Genomic DNA, 21129 nt, shown 5'->3' on the forward strand with positions numbered 1-21129 from the left:
AGATGGGCTTAAGTTTTCAGAATTGCAAATGACTGGAAACACCTGATGTTTAGTCTGGGTCAGGGCTTTGCAATTTATCCAAGTCTATCAGCATGTGGTGACTAAATATGTAGGGGCATCTTTGTTTCCTTGATACTTTCTGCAAAATGAGAATTCCTAGAATAAAGTGTATAACTGCTGTACTGATGTGATGGTGCTAGGGCACCGACATTACGTACTATCAATTATATTCCATTACCCAGGTCTTTAACTTGTTTCACTGGTGTATTGTGGAAGTCCTGAATAGTTTGGTCTTATGCATGCAGCACAGATGGTATGCAGTAGTTAAGTTCAGAACGGATATATTGTTTCCAGCTGACAAGCCATTTGAATGTCTTTTGGCTTAAATTCAGACCTAGGACATTTTAATTTTTAAATGTCTTAATTATGTCATGCTGTTCTTGGTAATTAGCCTATCAAATATGTAATATAAAATAGAATTTGATTCTCTTTTCCTTCTCAAAAACAATTCCTTAATGACTAGAAAATGTTTGTAGGAGAAATAATTTTTCTCCTTTATCTGAAAGAGATAAACAAACCCCTGCAAAATCAACCATAGATGACGTGAATAGAGCAATTAGCAATATGTTACTTACTGATTTATCAAGGTTCAACTAATTCAAGAAATTTTCACTTAAATTGGATTGAGTCAATATAGTATTATCTTAATACTACAAGCTGTTACATAAAAGCTATTCTTCTATAATACTTTTCTCTTACCAGAATAAAATATAACATCAGTTTGTACAAAGTTCAATATTTGCTGCTTGTTTTTGCTGAGAAGTATAGCGAGCAAGTTTAGGTTAGATTATTTAGCTTTTATCCACTAAGCTACAATACTTGTACATTTTAAATTGATGATGATACAATAAGTCTTTCTGAAAATTTAATTTTTCAAGTAAATACTGTTATACACTTAAATGTCACCTATGGAGTAGGACCAAGCACTGTACCTTTTTTATTTTGGAGAATGAATCAGGTCTACCACAGTCTTAAAGGCAAGTCTTGTATGGCTTTGAGTGCTAGAGACTTCTGAGCTTTGGCTCCTGGTAGGTTTCCAAACACTGCTCCCTCTGTGAAAAAATAGAGTAAGGGGGTAGGGGGAAATAGAGCACCAAAGCAGCATTAGGAACAGCAAGGTGAATTTTACTCAGTAAGTTAAAATAATGTTGTTAGAATTGCATCTAAAGAGTAATTTTTTTTAATAATGGAAATTGTTCATGTAATTCCCTTTTGTATTTGTGTGTTTAATATTTTAGAATGGTGGGGGGTTTCGTCCTTAATTGTAACAGTTAAAATATGGAACTGTATTCTGAGTAGTATACAGTGAGTTACCAAAAACTGATAGACTGAACTGTTTCATTGTATATTTAAAATATCAGAGAAATGAAAAATGCTGGAGTGGGAAAGTAAATGATTTTGATTAAATTTATATTGAGTAGCTCTATGAATTACAAGCAGTTTGGACAGCGAAGCTCTTACTAATGAAAACTTAATAATTTGAATGAGATATCTGCTCAGCATGCATCTAAGGAAATTACTTTTTATAAAATTATTTCATCTAAGTTGGACCTTATGTTCTTGCTTGTTATAAAAAAAAAAAAGTTGATAAATTATAGAAGGTCTAATTTTATCTACTCAGAGTTGATTTGCTTTTTTACATTTGTTAGGATATGAATTTTATGTGTTTTGGTTTATTCATATAAAACCTTAAAGCTGGTGGACTTGCTGAATAAAGATTGATAGCATTGAACATGCTGCTGTCCATCTGGTGAATCCAAGCTAACCAAACTTGGTGCGATTGACTGGAAATTTAGTATAGACTACTTTGTCATTTCCCCCAAAATAATAGAAGGGTGCCAGAGAATTTGTAGATCATACACTGTGTTATTAACCATTTGCTTTGGTAAACAATTTATCATGAAGTACTCCAAATTCCAACTTCTTGTTTTATAAGTAAGTTATTTATAATAAGATTTTGTCAAAATGTAATGTTCATTGCTTATTTTGGGGCCTCTTGTATTTTGTACATTTAGGTAATACAGCACCAAAAGGGAGTCTGTATGTATAACTGCCTATATTGAAATTTGGTTGTGTGATGTCATCATGAGAAACTTAACTGTATATTATTCGTGTACTTTATATTCCCAAGGAGTTTATGGTTTTGTAAACACCACCTAGGACAACAACAGGGGAAACAGTGGATTTCAGGAGGAAAGAACTAGCAGGATTTAAAGATGGCTTGGTGAGGGAGAAATAGAGTAGATAATAAAGTTGTTGACATTTAAAGAAGGCAATGAAGAAATAGTTTAGTGGACGATATCAGTTACTTCGAGTTCATAAAGCATGCAGATGTAGGATTAAATCTAGAGGGCATTTTTTGACGACCGACAGACAGGCCGACCGACCGACCTGATGAGAAGTAGTAACCTGAGTTTGAAAGTAAGTTTAAAAAACAAACCCAAAATCTTGAAGGATCAGCAAAGAAAGAATGGTGCTAATGTATTGGTGAGGAAGAAATCATCCAGCCATCCTCCACTGAAGAAGCTGAGACTACTGAGCTACCTTGAAAGCAGGACAAAGCTTCCTGTGGCTTTGACAAAATTTCTCAAAAAATACTATACTTCAGAAGAAGAGTATGCAATGGATGTTATGTCTTATGCCCCATGTCATCTGAGAGAGCACATTACACCAGATGCAATACAAAGCTAGGGTTTGATATCTATAAGCAAAATCTGGAAAGGATAGTTTCCTTCTGGCTGGCTGTTATCCAGTATAATTTCTAAGATGTGAATGCAAACTGCTGGAGAGGTTAATTCTCCCAAGACTTATGCCTAGATTAAAGTAGTCTCTGACTGACAACCAGGCAGGGTTCAGCTTTAATAGGTGTATCTGTGACCTAGTTCTTGCTCTTACTGTTTATATGGAAAATATCTTGCAACAGATGGAGAAAACAGAGGCTGTTTCTTTATTTGACTTGACCAGCAGCATATGACACTTCCTGGCACACAGGTTTGCTGGCTGGTTGTCCAGATATTACCCTGATACTTCATTACATGTCTGGAAATGATGCTTCAAGAGAGACGATCCTAAGTAATACAGAGTTGGATCCAGAGTCTTGAGAGTGCTTCTTTTTAACATTTTTACCAATGGTCTGCTTCCAGCAGTCTGCACACCATTCAGATAGGGGCTTCCAGACAGATTTTAAAAAGATTGAAGACAACCTGAAGTAAAAATATGACAGCCTGATGCAAAAATGTATCTGAGATTTGATATTAGATAACATAAGGGAAAGAAGATTTGCCTCTTATAGATTAACCAGTCTGTACCTTACAGATTAACCAATGTGTGTGCATGATATCACTCTTTCACTCCCACTCACCGTGTGTGTATTTCACATTATATCTATAATCTCACAAGGTTTCATGAGTTATACCTCACTTCATCAGATGTTGTGAAAGGATGTGCAGAAAGTAGAGTATAAAAAGGAGACAGAAATTTAGAATATAAAAGACAAGGGGCAGAGGATGTTGGTGCTTAGCGAGACAAGCAAACTAATATTAAACTGATAGCTTTTGTGACCACTTTTGTTCCTAACCCAGGTAATTAGCTAGTGCAGGGGCGCTCAACTCCTAGCCTGCAGGCCAGATCTGGCCCATCACCCTGTCATCCAGCTGCATGCTAGATTTGAGTGCACAGGGCAGTAGAGGGCCTGATCTTGGCATGCAGAATTGGCCAAGGGCAGGATAGGATCCTGGAGTCTGATTCTGGGGCACAGCCAAATGGTGGTGCAGGGCCCAATCCTGGCATATGGACCCAATTCTGGTGTGGGATGCAGTCTAGCTCATAGACGGGCCCTGTGACGCTCATCTCCCCCATGGGGCCAAAAGGTTGAGCATTGCTGAGATAGTGTCGGGACTTTAACAAAGCATGCTCCATTTCATTTAAACCAACACCGTACAGGAACTTAACCACATTGCAGAGATTTTCTGGAATAGAAAATTACTATTACATGACCCACATTCAGTACATCTAGGAGTTACTCTAGATTACACACTTAATTACTAAGATCAACTCAGCAATGGACAGCCGCTGTGTAAATCAGCAGTAACTCTCTGCTACCCGGTCAGCTCCATTGTAGAGAACTTACGGATGTAGTCATTTAGTGGTAGTGGAGAGCCAGATTGCAAATTTTCTTTTTTGAGAAACCTACAGAGGGCATCTTAGCTCTAGAACTAGTCAAGACAGGGAAAATCTCTATTTACTATGATGGTCATCAACTGGATTTGTGTTTATGTATTTAGTGCAGAAGGTTTAACAAGCTAGTTTTTCTTAAGTTACATGAACATAGCAGTGTATAGATTCAGAGGCACATTAGATTTATCTTAAATGTGTTCATTGTTGTAAAATACCAGTTCATAACAGTACACAATAGCTCCTCTTCCTCACTGTGTATACCATATATTGAATATTTAGTGTTTAGCATGTCTCGGGAACAGTTTTCTCTGAAAATTGAGCATGAGTCTACATAAGTAAAATTATTCAAAGACTGAGCTTGCACACATGATTCTCTTTATGATTTAGTGTAAAATTTAAAATTAAACAGCTCCACCCTTTAAATAGTAAAACCTGTTCACTTTCAATTGCTGTTACTGTTATCACTTTGTTTTTTTTGAAAGAGACTAACTCTCCTTCTCGTAGTTTTGAGTACTTTTATATATTTTTCTCCATATATCTACAATTGGATGAGGGAGTCAAGAAATGTATGGATAAGGAGGGCCAAGTTGATACAGTATACGTGGATTTTTTTCAAAAACCTTTTGATGAAGGTCCCTCATCAAAGGTTGTTGACAGGGGATGCATCATTCTACACACGCTTTATTTGTAATACTCTTCGCAAGCATCTGCTGCTTGCTAATAAAGCCAAAACCAGGTACTGCAGTAGATACTCTGGTTTCACACAGTATGGCGGTTCTTATTTACTAGTTAATTACAAGGATAGTCACGATATATACTGTGACTTACGAGGAAGCAAGGGAATGCTTTGGGAATATTTCTGACATTGGTAGAACACCAGTACTTAGACTTTTAGCAGGCCTACAAACGTGTTTGTCTATTTCAAACTGTTCTTAAAACTCACATATATTGGTTTGTTTTCACCAAATGGGTTTTTAAGTAAAACAACAAATATTGCAGAACTCATTATCAAATCATAAGAGTTGCAGTACTGTATATGGATAGTACTCTGTTCTTCTGTCAGATGTATTGAATTTTTCTATAATAATTGAAAAAAATATAATTTAGGGCTGATTAGCTATATTCGTTTTTCTCTGTAAACTGTTCTTATTCCCGTTTTGGCCTGTTTATATATGTAATGAAAGCCTTTGAATAGTAGACAGTCATAGAATTAAAACACTCATTTGACAAAAGAAAAAAAACACTCGGTCTACTCAATGGACTCTACTCTTATTGCATTTTTAGATTAAAGTAATGAGATTAATTCCCTATGATCAGTACATTGCTAAGCAAAGAAGAATATTATTTACATTTCAGCTGTCTAATGCTTACTAATGAATGCAAAGAGGTATTTTGCTTTTTAGGAACACACAATAGCATTTGAAACTAACTCTGTCATGCATTATTGCATTTCAGTATGGTGCTTTCAGATTTGCTATATTCAACAGAAATTGATATAATAAAAACTGTCTTGTGCCATTTTAACTGTAGTTTTTATTGTTTTAGTAACTTTTGGTATATATTGGCAAAAAATCAACAATATTTTTCTCAAAATCATAAGACCAAGCAACATAACAAACCATTTCTCCTCACAATTGCAGTGACCCATACATTTCCTACAACAGTTGAAAAGGAACCAGACATAATTTTCATATTATTGTGTGCACCTTTCCTGAACTGTATGCGTCTTTTAATTTATAATTTTATTATAATTTTAGTCATAATTTAGATTTAATGGAATGAAAACATATCATCATATCTTCTGTTCCTTACACAGCTGTCATTTTGATTGTTTGCTTGCATTCTTGTTCAGAATCTTACTTTTCAGCAACAGATTAATCATAATATTTCTTTCAGTTCAGCATCAACTGATTTTATAGATTAGGTTGTATGTACAAGATTCTCATTTGTTCCTACGTCAACAAGTTAAACCTATGAACACACATTTTGTCTCAAAGGGCTGTCTCTGCTGCCTTGAGCAGCCAAAATGTCTGCAATTCAATTGATATCAGGGCTGCCAGATATGTTTTTTACTTCTCAGTCTTCTTCAGTTTTGCCCATTTTTCTGTTTTTATTTCCAGCTTTTTAAAAGCTCATAAACTTAGCTTTTTTTCTCTCTACAGTGACAGAACTATACTGATTAATTGTGGTAAATCAAAATTAATTGCAACTCAGTTATACTCATAAATCATTTGTTTGCTCACTAACAGTCTTAATAGTAGACAGTAAACATATTTTTGGTATTGAACTTGTCCTAAATACAGTAAATTGTCCTATTATGTTTAGAATGAATGCTTGTAAAAGAGTAAGTTTTGCTATTCATTTCCTAATCCTACCCCTCACCTTTTCAGTTTATTTTCTTTAGAAAATTAGTTCAGCTTAGTCAGACTGCATCATACGAGGTTGTTCTATAAAGTATCTATGTGATATATATTCAGGAATGCTTGAAGTACTTATATCAGTAAGTTGCTAACAACAGACTCACCATGTATTATTTTTTTTAAATGTATGAATGCAATTTTTTTCCCTTCTAAAGCCTCAGAAGAAGGAGGAACAGCCACTAGAGCCTAAAGCAAGTCCGAAAAAAACACCAGAGCCCACTGTTGATCTTTTAGGACTTGGTAAGTAGTAAATAAGGGAATGATCTGTTATTGTTGTAAAAATGACCACAACAAGACCTTGGAGCCCCTACAAAGAATATAAACTGCTTTATCTTTTATGATGTGCCAACCAGTATTCTTAGCTGAACTTGAAAATGGCATAATTAATTCTGTTAAATTCCAACTATAAAGAAAAACTGTAATGGAGCGGTTTGTGGGGGGCAGCAGTCTTTAACAAAATTCAAGTAATGAGTTCCTTAGGGAAAAGGAAGACTAGCAAAGTGCTCTTCAAAGTGTTCTTGGACAGTGGCATTTCAACATTTAAAGTACAGATGTATATTTTTTTACAAGACAAAATAGTGAAGCTACCATGTTACACTTCTATAGGGTACACATCTTTCACAGTCCATTAGTTTCAATAGTTACCAGTTCCTGTTAACTACTGCCAACTCCAATATTTGACTTGAAACCTCAGTATCCTTATTTGTTTTTAATGCCTTGTGATGTCTTTGGAGATTATTCAATTTAATGTAACATGCCTTGCGTTCCTTCTAGCTGGAAGGTGACAATGTACTTGTCTTGTAAGGAAGCTAACTTTGATTCCGGTAATAGTTTATTCTTTGTAATGTCTGTCTACACATTGCTGTGTTTTTATTTTTTTTCTCTATTCTTCAATACGCCACATTCCTAAAACTATCTGATCTTCATAGTTCACAATATTATAAATATGGGGGTTTTGGGGAGGTTTGAGTGAAATTAGAGAGAGAGAGCTCTTCCAACTATATATTTTTTTAATTATGTATTGTTTGCTTTGTATTGAGAAAATATTTTTTCTATAGAATACTGTGTTTATTTGCATACCACATCCACATTTTCTCCAAAACTTAACTATGCCAAATTTGGGTGCGTCTTAAAGAAACTAATTTCTGTGCCAGAATAGAGGCAGAAGAATGCCAGAAAGGCAACTGTACACTAGTCTAGCCAAGCAGAAACCCTCTGACCAAATGGAGCACAGCAAAGTCCTGTTATCATTGTCATGCCCCCCACCCCACTTCAGCCTGCTGCAGGACCAACACAGCTATAGGTTTAACTCTCTTCTGCCAGTTTGGCAGTGGTTGTAACTGTTGGCTGAGCAGTAGGGAGAAGAGGAGTGGCAGTAACTATGGGACACTGGCCCTGCTTCATGTGATAATGTACAAGCCAGTTCAATGGCAGAGAAGATTCTGGAAAAATCATTGTCGTTTCCCCCTCCACCTCCTTCATTCCTAAAACAGGGTGCATGTCTATTTTAGCGGCATGTGGTACGCGGATAAATATGGTAGTTGCAGTTGGGTAGTCTCCTTGCTAATAAACTAACTGGTGAGTATCATTCCCATACTTTTTTGATGTAATTTTATGCCGTTATGTATAAGTATAATTCTAGTATAAGTTTTTAAAAATTGAACAGTTCTGGGAAGAGCTTGATAGTCCAATTACTAAGTATAATTCTTATTTCTTTGGAGTATGCATAGCTTTATCCTTTTATTTTTTTAACTTTGGAAAAACAGAAGCCAGTTCTTAATTCCTTATTCAGAAATAGTTGTGTCTTTCTGTCTGTACCTAATATTTTCCATTCAGTTGTGTTATACTTTGTGATTGTGAATCTGTGCTAATGTTAACTATAATGGAATATTCTATTAGATATAAAATGTACGGTTAACTACTGCAATTTTTGCGCATGTCTTCATGCTATCTGAAGTCACCTACTATAAGAGACCTCAGACCTGGTTCTCAAACATATAAAGAACAAAGCTATTCAAAGTTGATGGAAATCTTATCCTCCTTTATAGTAGCCTTAGAAATTAATCTTTTTCTTCCTGTTTATTCCCCTGAGTTGAGGCCTTGTGGCCTGTGGCATAAACAATTACCAATTCTAAAGCCCTTCTAACAAAAGTTGTTGTTTTTTGTGGATTTTTTTTTTTTTACATTAGTGAATGTTAGCTACTCCAGCAAGCTACTTAGGAAATAAAATTTGATAATTATAAAGACTCTAAAATGATCATACTTCTCACACTTTTAACAGGCCTGAATTGAAAATAAAAGTGGTGTTATTATCTGGCACCAAAATTAGGACTCTAAAATAGTCCAATATAAAGACTGCACATTTAAAAAAAAATACATTTTGGGGAAAAAAGATACCTGAATTAATAAAACTATGCCATTAATTAAAGATAAACAGAATCATGGTGTTGAAAGGGACTTTAAGGATCATCTGACTTAGCCCCCTAAACAGATTCATTGTGCCCTTTCCTTGAAAATCTCTGATAAGGAGATTTTTCAACTCATACAGTTTGCTCCATGTCCCTAAACTCTTACTATTTGGAGATTTTCCTTAAATTTGTTCTGATCTTGCTTGTTGTTCAAGCCTATTGCTCTTGTCCTGTCCTGTGTGGCAGGATAGGGTTTTTTTTTGTGTTTTGTTAATGGCAGTCTTCCATTATTTGGTAATTCCTTCTTAAATTTCCTTTTCTTAAAGCTAAACCTACACAAGTCCTTTATTACGTGGTAATTTTGAGCAACTCTTAGAGCTCTTAATCCCTGGATTGTCTGCACGTTAACAACCTAAAGTGGTTTTAAGCACTCATAATGTGGCTCAAAGTTATGCCACTACAGGTCAGGGTTATCTCCGATCTGCACTACTCAGCTCTTGTTCTGTTGATGTGTGGCCAGTCCCCACAGATGTGCTGCATAAGTTGAAGTCCTCTAGTATCCAGGATCTTTCATGCCACCTCCTGTAGAACAGGAATAGAAGTCTGTCCTGGCTCACCAGCTCTCTAGTGGAAACTCACAGCTACAGATCCTGATCCTGCCCCTGCTTACCAGGTCTCTTGTGACGAGTCGTAGCTCTGCAGTGGGGGGACAGTCAAAGAAGATTTCTAGACTAAGAGTGTGACTGCTTCAAACTCCAAGCTAGCATTAACACTGATGAACATTTGTGCAGCTTGCACTATAAGGTGTAATAAGGCCCATAGTTACTTCAGCCTGTCAGCCTAAGGGCCTTGTTGCATGGTAATATTGGTGGCTTCTGGAGCTCTTAATCCCTGGATTGGTTGGACATTAATGCCTTAAAATGGTTTAAAGTACTCATTATTCAATTAAAAGTTATGCCACTTCAGGTCAGGATGATTTCTAATCTGCATAACCTTCTTCCTGTTCCATTAAATTCTGGCTACTCTGCAACATTTCCTGTTGGTGAACTTTGATCTAGGCATGTAGTAAATTCCATTTTACACCTATTTCCCTATACCAGTGCTTCCCAAACTTCCTTAGCATGACCCCATTTCTTCAGTGCATCCCTTCACCCCCAGATGCCCCTCACTCCCAACCCACAACTCCCTTGCCCTTCTGGTGTCCCTTACTCCAAACCACAGCCCCCTGACCCTGCCACCTCTTCCTCCCAATGTGCAGCCCCCCACTCCCACCAAGTCCCTGAGCCAGGGCCTGTAGCCCCTTGGCCCTTACCAGAAGCACCCAAGCTCTGGCTGCAGCCAGAGCGAATTGGCTCCCCCCTATCCCCTCCCCTGTGGGCAGTGTGGCTGGAGCAGACCCTGTGGTGAGGAGGATGAAAGCTCTGGGCTTGGGGCTCCCTGTCTTGCTGCCCTCATGCCCTGGGGGCTCCACATCCCAGTGGGCAGGACCTCGTATGGGAGGGAGCACCATACTGCCATGGCTGCCAAGCCAAGGTGCCCCCTGCCCACCTGGCAGCAGTGGGGGCACAACTCTGCCCTGCTGCTGTAATTCACCTTAGAAGCCATGATGGTGTAGTACTTACTCCCTTCTCTGCTGGATCCTGCCTACTGGGCTGTGGAGCTGCCTGGAGCTGGTCCAGCCCTGTTGCAGCCCTGCACCTCACTGTAGGCACATAAATCTTGCATCCCAACTGCTGATGTTGTGATCTCATTTGGGGTTGCTGTCTACAGTTTGGGAACTGCTGCCCTATACATTGTATAGGGAATTTAGATACCAATCCCAGGCCTGTGGTTTTTGCCCCAGGGGCAAGATGCCTTAAGATTAGAAATGGCAGTGCTTAGTGTCACTGTGCCTAAATCCCATTATGGATAAAGTCTAAAGCGACTTGTCTGAGGCAACAGCAGAAATCTGTAATGGAGCAAGGAGTAGCACTTGAGTTCCAATCTAGCTCCAGGCACTGAATCTTCCTTCTGCCGTGATATTGTTTATAAGTAATTGCTGTTCGAGACAGAAATGTTGAGAGAGAAAATAATGAAAAGCACTAACCATTTAAGTAGAGGGCAAACAGGGAAATAATTTGAAAATTTAAATAAGTTCACATTATTTTGGGTAGCACAGGTTAAATGTGCTCTTCAAGTTTGGAGTAATCCATTTTAGAAGAGGTGGAGTAGTGACTTTGACCTGCTGCAAAATGTCTAATAATGTAAGCCATTCAAAGGTGTTTTGTACTGAAGGCAAATGCTCCAGGTATACCTACAGATATTTTATTTAAAAGACCTTTATGTGTTCCTCTGTGACAGAGAATTAGGAGTAGCATCATGTTTTAAATAATGAACTCTAAACTCAGTGGTTATTATAGAATATTTATATTATTTTAAAAACATCTCCCTGTTAAGTTACATTGTGAATGAACAAAAGACAGCATCTATATAGAAAACCTGTATTAACATAAACTCATTGCAAGTGCAGTTGGGCAGCGATGGAGTCATATTACCAGTACCTAACTCAAAATAACATGAACCCTGCAATAAGGATCATTCTTATAACTTCTTGGTGATATTCAGTAACTACGCTTTCTCAGCATAGTAATGTCCAGTGAAAATATTAGGGCTGGGAGAGGGTATATAGTGTAACTATAAATATTATCATAAAATCTGTTTATAAGGCAAGAAGGAGTACAGGTTTCCCTTGCTAACCATGGTTTTGAGTATCCATGCTTAATATTCTATATACCATTTTGGCTACCATGGTATACAGTTTGGAGTAACCACAGTTTTCTGTGGCCGTGCATCAGCCTGCCACCTGCCGTTTTTTCCCATAAGCCTTTTGTTGTGCCAACAACAGAAACTTTCAGGAACTTAATCCCAGTGGCTAGTGAGGGAAACCTGTACTTAAAAATCTTCCTATTTAGTAAGGAAGGTATGCTTCAAATAGGAATATATCCAGTGTAATAGGCGAAATGAGATATTTTGAGAAGCTAATGAACAAATTTAGTAAATGTAATGTGAGGAAGATGCAGTACCCTTTGCAGTACTAGGAAGTCAGGAGTCTCTGTGGCGCTGCTTAATCCCAGCAGTATATTTTGTAGTTTTGAATTCACTGATACTCACATACTAGTGATAACAAAGAGGCTTCTAGTTTATTATATATTTCAGTAGTAAAACAAAGTTAAAAATGATATTATGGTGTAGCTGTTTTGGCTTGAAGCATAAATGGACATGCATCTCACTAATAATAGTAATTTGGCCTTTCAAAACTTCTTGTTCTCAACAAAGGAAGCACATAAATGTAGCTTTAGCAAGAATTGTTGGGTTGACTTTGTGACAGCAGTACAATGAACAAGTTACTCCTTTTATTTTGTTATCTCATGTTCTAGAACATAAAGCTTTCATCATTTAAAAAAATAATAATTTGTTCCCCATAAAGTAGTGGTGATAATGGTAAAGTTGTGTAAAGAATCTTTACTAATTATGGGATGTCTTCAATTTGCAGACAACATGAAGCATAGTCTTGGAAGGTAACTGCCCCTGTATTTGTCTGTAAGCTGTTGGCTCTCAAATTCAGGGATGACTAAATAGTTGTCCATGTTGGCATTTCCTTGTTTTGCATTTTAGCTGCAACTACAGTTAATGTTCTGGTTGCAGAATCCCAAACTCCCTTCTGTGCTATTTTGGTAATCAGAACATCATCAACTGTCCCAGCTGTCCAAAACTCCAGATTATCCTCTGACATCTGAAGTACAAGTAGACATTAGCCATGAATACAATAGTGGCTTATTGAAAATGAAAATGTGAAGGCACAAAATTAAATTTATTATCAAAATGAGTAATATGTTTTATAGTGCCTATGTCATTTTTTGGTATAACTAATTAACCCTTAGTTTATTAGTCTGTCACAAACCACTACAGTATTTAAGCCCAAGTCCTGTTTCAGGGACCTTGCCATGGCTAGTCAGTCACCTGTTGATACTGCTCATCCGGTCTCTTTTCTACTAACTCAGCACACCAGGATACTTTCTTAATTTTATCTTTCTGTAATCATCTATGTGCTTTTACTCTCATCAGGTTGATTTGAGTGAAAAGGATTGAGGGGTAGTTGTTTTTTTTAAAAAAATGGTGGTTGTACTGCAGGTTTTCTTGGGTTATCATACAGATCTACTTGGACAACCCATTTAGAAAGAGATGCTATAACTTAGAACTGACCTTTTAAAAAAATACATTGTTATAGAATGTCCCATTTTTGAGATGTTCAAATAATATTGAAGTATATAACTCTACTGCTTACAGCACACAGCTTGGGCAGCTTGGCTCTACTCCTGGCTGCACAGGCAGCCTAACTCTGCTCTGCTCCACTCACAGACCACAAGTGGCTTGTAGGTTGCCAGTTGGACAGCTGTGTTCTGTATCATTCAGCAGTTACATATCTCATTTAGAAAAACCATTAACAATAGATGAATAACATTAAAGTAACTATCTAGTGTATTTTTAGTGGAAGTTGCTTGTAATGGATGATCTGAGATTGTGCTTGAAAAAAGATAAGTAATTGCCATACTTTTTGCTTCGTATTTTATTTTAACAAATTAATGTAAGTAATATAATCAATTTGCTAACTGAAAACATATCAACTGATATGTATATATATGTGTGTATGAAGAGTAATATTGAGTAAATGTGATTGTGTGGTGTGTGTGTGTATATGTGTGTGTATGCATGCATTTGTCTATTCAGTTATTGTTAAAGCATGCTATACAGAGTCACTTCAATTAGTTAAGGGCAGAGGAAGTAATACTTCATTTAGAATGCTTAATTAGGTTCATGATGTGGAGCTGAATGTTAGATCAGGCAAATTGATAAGTGCAGTCACAAGGCAGTATCACTGTAAACACAGTGGCACTGGCAAATTGGAAAACTCCGGTTGTAGTTGGAGTTCCATGACAGAAAAGAGCAGCAAATCATGAAAGAAAAGTTATCACACAAAAGCATACGATTAACTTGCATGTGACCTCCTTACGCAGTAGACAAGCAAGTCTGTAGTTGTTTGTTTCGCCTCACCTTGTAATATTGTCTGTGTTCTGCATTTCTGTTTGTTTTTGCAAATTCATTGGTTTTAATGACTCCCTCATAGGTTTTGAAAATGAAAACTTGTATGAATAACCAGCCCCTTCAAGCATTAATTCTCAGTATAACTTCAGACATACAGCCATGCCATATGGAAACTAAGTATATGTTTGAAAAAGGTTTGCCCAAAGTAGTCCAGATTATTCATACAGAAATTACACCATAATACAAAAATGTAAATGTGAAGTTGAGAATCTATCCAGATCTTTTTCTCTCTGATCAGCTATTCCTCCTGCTTCAGTGTTACTTTGGAACGGCGCAGCAGGCAGCACTTTTGCTATAGATCTAACAGGTATTGATGGCAGTTGCCGTATTCAAAAAACAGTATTGACTTCAAGTAGAACAGCTCACAAACTGGATTTCATAGACATTAGGGGATGGAAGGGACCTCATGAGATCATTGGGTCCAGCGCCCCCTGCCCCCCCCCCCCCCGGGCCTTGCCAGAAGTATACAGGTTTTGCTCCCACTATGACCCAAGACAACTCTTTTCGGTATTTTTTTTTTCTCTTTCAAAGCTTGAGGATTTTCTGATCTGTCACACAAGATGCAGATTTTAGATATTTATTTCACTTGGTCTGAAAATTTCAGCTAAAAAATACTGTCTTTCCCATTTTAAAAGCATCAGAAAAGATGCCTGGAGTGGTATCTCCCCTCCTTTTTAAATGTACAGTGCTATCTGGTAGCACAACTAAAAGGTTAAAATAAGACTATCTAATCCTTTGAGAGCAGAATCGCATCTGTGGTTGCAGGATGTGGTAGGCAGCAGTCAAACATAATCTGTTATACTACCATAAATGCAAAAAGAGAAGGAACAGAAGTTGGATTGCCTTTAAACTAATATCTAATAAATATCCATTTTGGGTTGATAAGTAGGAAGGACAACGTAAAAAGTAAATGAATGTTATGTTTTTCATTACCATTTGTTACTGAGCATGAAGGGTCTGCCTTGAGTGTGCCCCCATTGCAATAGAATCTGCCATGTCTAATACTTCATCCTTAGCTACTGATGCGTTCTCTAGAGAAGTGATGAATTTAAAATGGAAGTACCAATGATTAAAATAAGTTGTTTCAGTGCATTCCAGTGAAGGTCACCATAAGAAGACTTGTGTTGCTTACTACTTTACAAATCTCCTGTTTTGATATTCAGAAAGACTTACTATAAATTCTTAATATCTTTCTCAGAATTTTGATCCATCAAAGTACAGGCTTTGTGATTTAATCAGGAAGGTATTGCGAGTTACTGGTGGTGTTAAAACTTTTGCTGTTTTGAAAAATGCATGGTTAGCATTATTCTTTTTGAGCCTTACCACCTTCTTCTTGCACATTAACAATCCTAAATACAAAGAAAAAAATGGAGGATTTGTAAGATATTTAATTTTACAATAAACATTTTTGTTCTCAGATTTTGCTACGTGTGTTCTAGGTTAAAACTAAAATCTTTGGAAATGATTGGTCAGTTGCCTTTTTCTACTTCTGGAAATGTACATATGCCTTTCCTACTATTATGAATAGAAAGGAACCATATTTGGATGGAGCAATGTCAAGCTGAGAAACAGACATAGATAGCAAATATTCCCACTTTCCCTAAAAAAAATCTCATGAAAGCTCTTGCCAGAAAGTGCTTAACTTGAAAGGGAGGTGCATTTTTACTATATTACAGATCTCCATTAAGGTAAGTTGTTAAAACTAATAGGATCAACAGTTTGAAGTCCACTTTTGAGAGAAGACCAAGAGTAGATGTCAGCAGGGACCGGTTAGGAACTTCATTCGTTCCATGAAGGGTCCTACAGTGGATCTGGGCCAAAGGCCTTTGCCAACAGTTGTTCCTTTGCAGATGTCAGGATATTTATGAGGGTAAGATTGTAAAGAGATGTCACATTTGAAACTGTTTGATGTAGATCAAAATAGGAGCAGCACAGTCAGTCAAACACACAGCTCTTCCAAGTTGAATTGCAGCTCCTCTGCCTGTAGGGCTAGGGACAGAAGTTGCACATGAACTGGTTTAAGTGATCAGAAACTGTTTTAAACCTGTAACAGAACAGAAGATCAGTGCGTATAAACCAGTTCTCAAATGGCTGGAACTGATCTAAGATAAACCTAGCTGAATGTAGTATCAGACTTAAATGGTTTGGGTCAAACCAGTTTATGGAACTTCTGTCCCAGACCCCTTCCTGGCTTAAGATAAACCAGAGTCCCCCAGCATTTTGCAGCCCTGGGCTGCACTGTGCTTTCTGCTCCAGAGAGCAGGGCTGGCCCTATCCCTCAGCTCCTTAGCTGAAGGCTGGCTGACGAAGTGTGTTGGGAGGAAGCCCATCTGGGGATGCCGTCCAGTCTGCGGGGGGGGGAAGGGGAGGGAGAGGACTGCCCCCCTGCCAGGCAAACCTCAGCTGGGGCCTGGGGGCAGGGAGGGGAGTTGAACATCCCTTTACCTGCTGAAACCTACTGCTGGCTGCGACTGTGGATTACAAATCCCAGAAGCACCTGGAAGCAGGAAGAGGAAGTGGTGAGCAACCATGCAGAGTCGTGCTACTGTAAGTCTGGACTGTAAATCCCAGAAACCTCAGGAACAGCAGGAAGAGGAAATGAACACACAGCCAGAGAGCCATGCTCTAGCACCCCCTGACCTCTAGCCTGAGCTACTGCAGGCATGTGGCTGTATTTCCTGAGTCAAAGGGCTGTTCACTTCTGTTTCAATTTAATCTATGGAGGTTCAACTAACCTACCAAGCAAAACTGAATTGATTCAGCCTCAGGCTTTTCGACTGTCTGTACTTGGCCCAGGTGGCTGGCAAGAGCACACATCCTGGCAGGTTTCTTAAGGGATGACCTGCAGTAGCCTTGTAGCTGCACGCTAGGATGTTTCAGAAAAAAACAATAGCTCATTTTATTCTACATGCTTCAGTGGGAGTGGAAGGGGTACCATGCTGTTGTATGTCTGTAGGACTGGAATAAATCATTTTCTCTTGGGGCAAACGTGACTTCTGTTTACAGCCCAAGTAGCAAAACTCTTCGGCCACTCCATTAAAAGTTAATCTTTCAAGTGGGATTATTGAACAAATGAAGGCATTGTAGACTTTCACCTTCATAGATTTTATGGACTAAATCTAATTGAGAGGAAATTTTTCAAGCTAAAAATATTCAGTAAATTTTTCCTTTTTCAACAAAGAATGAGATTATATGGCCTAGAATAGCTAATCTCTATGTTAATGCAGAGTACATCATTAGAGTCCCATACATTTAATCAGAATGCCATAATAATGATCTGGATTGAGCTACATCATTACTGTATAGTTTAGATATGTGTTCTATTTAAATAAACAGTCTAAGGTTTTTGGGTACATACAAAATAGATAATTCTGAGGTTTGCCTCACAGCATTGCTTCTGTGGAATTAACAGAAAAGTAGTAATGAAAAGGAACTCTATGCATCATGGTTCATCTAAAACATTATTGTCCACTATGGATAAATATTTGTTTAATTTGAGATTAAAATTAGTGACAGCCTCTATTTTCCACTATAAAATATGAACCATTTATAAGTGTATCCAGTGAAAATGTTGGCACTACTACTAGGAATAATACCAAGTGGAAGGAGTAATATCAATAAACATCTTAAGATATGTACTCCCTGGTGCCTTTCTGAATTTTCAGTCTGTTGGAGCAATGTTCTTTGGTTATGATTTTCTTAATATATTAAAAGTATAAATTAGCCCAATACATTTTGTAGAAAATAATTGCTTACACAACTTCTGTATTATCACTATATACTATTTTAAGAACATTTCTTTTAACTACTTAGGTTTTATAAAATAGTAAGGTAAAAATTATTACTGTTGTGCTTTTTATCAATAAATCCTGTCCTGGTCATATAAAACAGAAGGAGTGAAAAGGCTCTGTGTTTGTCATCAAGCTATACTTTTACAAATGCTTGCCACCATTTTATAAATATTTAGACCTGATGCAATGAAAGTTTCAGGGTTTGGAAATGTGGAGTCCCATGGTATTAATAATTTAGTATTCTTCAAATATTAAACAGTGGTGCTTATAAACTTTACTATTCTGCAGCACACTTAACATCTAGCTGTTCTGTAGACGCATGAAAATTGCAAAATTAAGTTTAAACTTCAAAAATGGAAGCTTTCACATCATTTTCTGGTTTTTCTTATGAGCAATCCAACCATTTCAATTACCATTTCAATTTTTATTTTATTTTCTTAATTGGCACAATTGGACCATTTTTAAATTGAAATCTACCTGTTTTCATTAATACTCTCTTTTCTGTGAAAAATATTACTTTTAAAAATTGTAGACAAATAATTGATTGGGAAAATATGCAGCTTTTCAAATTTTTATATCCTTAATGTGAAAGTGACTGTTTTTAGTTGCATGAATGTTCAAATTTCAGTTTCACAAAATGGTTTTAAATGACAACTTCTGTGTCCTAAGTGAGAGCTTTGTCACTTGCTCACTTTTCTTATTTGGCCTTGCATGGATGTTTTCTGAAAACTCTGCCCTTTAGATGCAAGGTCATTTCAGATCAAATGTGTAGTCATTGCTCTCCAGTGGTTTCAGTCTACAGGGAAAATATGCAATAAGAAAAGATAAAATGGCGGATTCTAGTTACGAGGTGGTAACAAACTTTTTGTATCACAATTTGTAAATTTTCTCAAACACTGGACTATACAGAACAGTTGTGAAAAATTGATTAATGTTAACATTTTAATAAACCTGTTATTTTTGTATTTGAATACATGTTTAACCACACATTATATTACTAAGGACATAACGTTTAGAAAGCAATGCTTAAAGCTGCTCTTTTAATGACAGTAGTTTTTCCAGAAAATATCTTGGGATGTTAAGATAACCAGTATTTGTTTTTAACCCAGTATTTTCTTGGGAGCAGGGATCTATTTAATTGCTCAAGTTAAATGGTTCCCAAACCAGGGATTGAAGCAGTTAGCATTAAAGTCATAAACTCCGTGAAGCCTATAATTCACACAGGCCTGCAGTTATATTTTGTGCCCTGGGTATAGGACCTGTGTCCTTAATTAACAGAGGTCAGAGACTTGCTATGCATCAAATGCACCACAGGAAGTGTTGCTGTCCCCTCAGTTACCCTGTAGTGAGAACTAAACGGGGGCAGCTTATCAGTGAATAAAAAAGAGCCTAACTTGCCCTTGCTCAGCTTTTATTTACTGTAATATAGTCATAGACTCGCACCCAGTTCTTTACCTGCACTTAACCGTGGGTGACAATTTGTGCCAGCTGCTCCATGTTACCATGTTTGTTCGTGTCTGTCATTACTTTGTGGTAAGCAAAACCTAAATCGGGGATCATAACCCTGTCTCATTCAAAGTAACCTGACCTGGCTTACTTAGCCCTTGCTGTCAAGTCATTTTGGGCACAGAGATGGTTAACAGAGAGCAGCTGAAGCATGGTAGGTCCTTGCCTTTTTGTTAATCAAGGGCATGTGAAGTTATAGTAGTAACTGTGATTATGGGGTCACACAAAATTATCCCCTTTAGAAAGATGACTGGAAAACATTTGGGAAGAAGAGTTCATATGCAGGGGAAGCTTTCTTTGGATATTGTCTGAGGCTACAATAGACAAAACCTCCAACTTAAAATGGAAAAAAAGCTTGCCTGAGAGGAAGAAGACTCTGTAAGGCAGCCTTAGGGACTAAGATGACAGTTCCTAAACTCAGCATTGTGCCCTCAGCTTGGGTGATGGTACTTATTAGTAGGGCTGAGCCCCACAGTAATTCAGGTGTAAAAGATGGACTTACACCAACAGGTAAGAAGGAGGGATTGGGGTTCTGAGCTCAGCAGAATTGGGAAATGCTAGATTGAGGTTGTCCAGCTTAGCAGCCAAGTGTCGTGTGCCCTGTGGACCTCACTAGTGGAAGCGTATGCCACAGGGCCCACATGCACTCCCTGCTGCACCAGGCATGTGAGCACTTTTCTTAGTGCACCAGGCACATGAGTGCAGTTGCCTCAACTCTACCGTCAGCTTTCTGAGCATGGGGTCTTCCACTACACCTTGCTGTGGGCTTCCCTGCCACTGTGGGCTGTGCCATGTTGCTCTGCCCTGTCTCCTGGGGCCAAGCAGAAGCCTGAGGGTGGGGAAATTCAGAGCATCTGGCAGCTGTTGCTGCAGCAGGAACAGTGCAAAGGGGCAGTGGCTGGGGCAAAGCCAGGGGCCCCAAACTAACACCTGCAGCTCACAGGCAGCTGTTCACTAGACTGACGGAGAAGCCATTCATGGGTAAGGAGCAGGAAGGGCAATAAACGTGACTGTTTTCAGGATGGAGTTTGAAGTCTATAAAAAGTATATGGGAAATATGATATTATTGTTCCTGATGACAGCAGGAAAGGACTTCCTGGGTTCTTTCCAATATGCCAGAGTCCTTCAAGACTTCCTAAGAGTAGGGGAATCTCAATGAACTTGAGACCTCATTTTGCTTTTGCCTCTGAAGTGCTTGAGTAGATCAGATGTGCAGCATGGCACAGTGGTGTGTGATATGGTTATATGTTATGCAGAGATACCCAAACTAGTTCTAAAAAAGCTAGCTTGGGGACTGGGGGCAATATAACTGTATCAATGCAGGTCTCTGCCTAAACTCTCAGTTAATTAGTCTGGGCAAATCACAGTACCAATGTGGCTATACTGCTTCTGATACCAGAGCTAGCTTAAATATTCCTGCATGGGACTGCATTATGCTGAAGATCAAGAGAGGCGTGTCATGTCCCCCCACCCCATGTGTGTGTACAGCTGGATATCTGCACAAACTTTAGACAGTTCTTGAAGATGTTGAATTATCCTTCCAATTTAAATATTACTAGGTCATCTTTGCTTCAAACCTTCCTCTCCCCTCACCCCTGCTCACTTGCACACCTTTCTGCAGTAAAT

General features: G+C 37.9%; 1 protein-coding gene and 1 long non-coding RNA gene across 3 annotated transcripts in view; one reads left to right on the forward strand and one right to left on the reverse strand.

Annotated features, from left to right (window-relative positions):
* SMAP1 (small ArfGAP 1) overlaps positions 1-21129 on the forward strand; it is a 206674-nt gene that overhangs the window by 153028 nt on the left and 32517 nt on the right. For both annotated transcript variants that reach the window (XM_090034686.1, XM_090034692.1), the window contains one exon: positions 6812-6896. In XM_090034686.1, the coding sequence (XP_089890812.1) occupies positions 6812-6896 (85 nt within the window). The remainder of the gene's footprint in view (positions 1-6811; positions 6897-21129) is intronic.
* The window catches only part of LOC149872812 (uncharacterized), a 74173-nt gene that overhangs the window by 24531 nt on the left and 28513 nt on the right, over positions 1-21129 (reverse strand). Inside the window, exon 2 of the long non-coding RNA XR_016440435.1 lies at positions 993-1112. This is a non-coding gene — a long non-coding RNA (uncharacterized LOC149872812). The remainder of the gene's footprint in view (positions 1-992; positions 1113-21129) is intronic.

The sequence above is a fragment of the Crocodylus siamensis genome, chromosome 1 (genome assembly GCF_052110815.1).
Source record: "Crocodylus siamensis isolate JL-2025a chromosome 1, ASM5211081v1, whole genome shotgun sequence".
Taxonomy (NCBI): domain Eukaryota; kingdom Metazoa; phylum Chordata; order Crocodylia; family Crocodylidae; genus Crocodylus; species Crocodylus siamensis.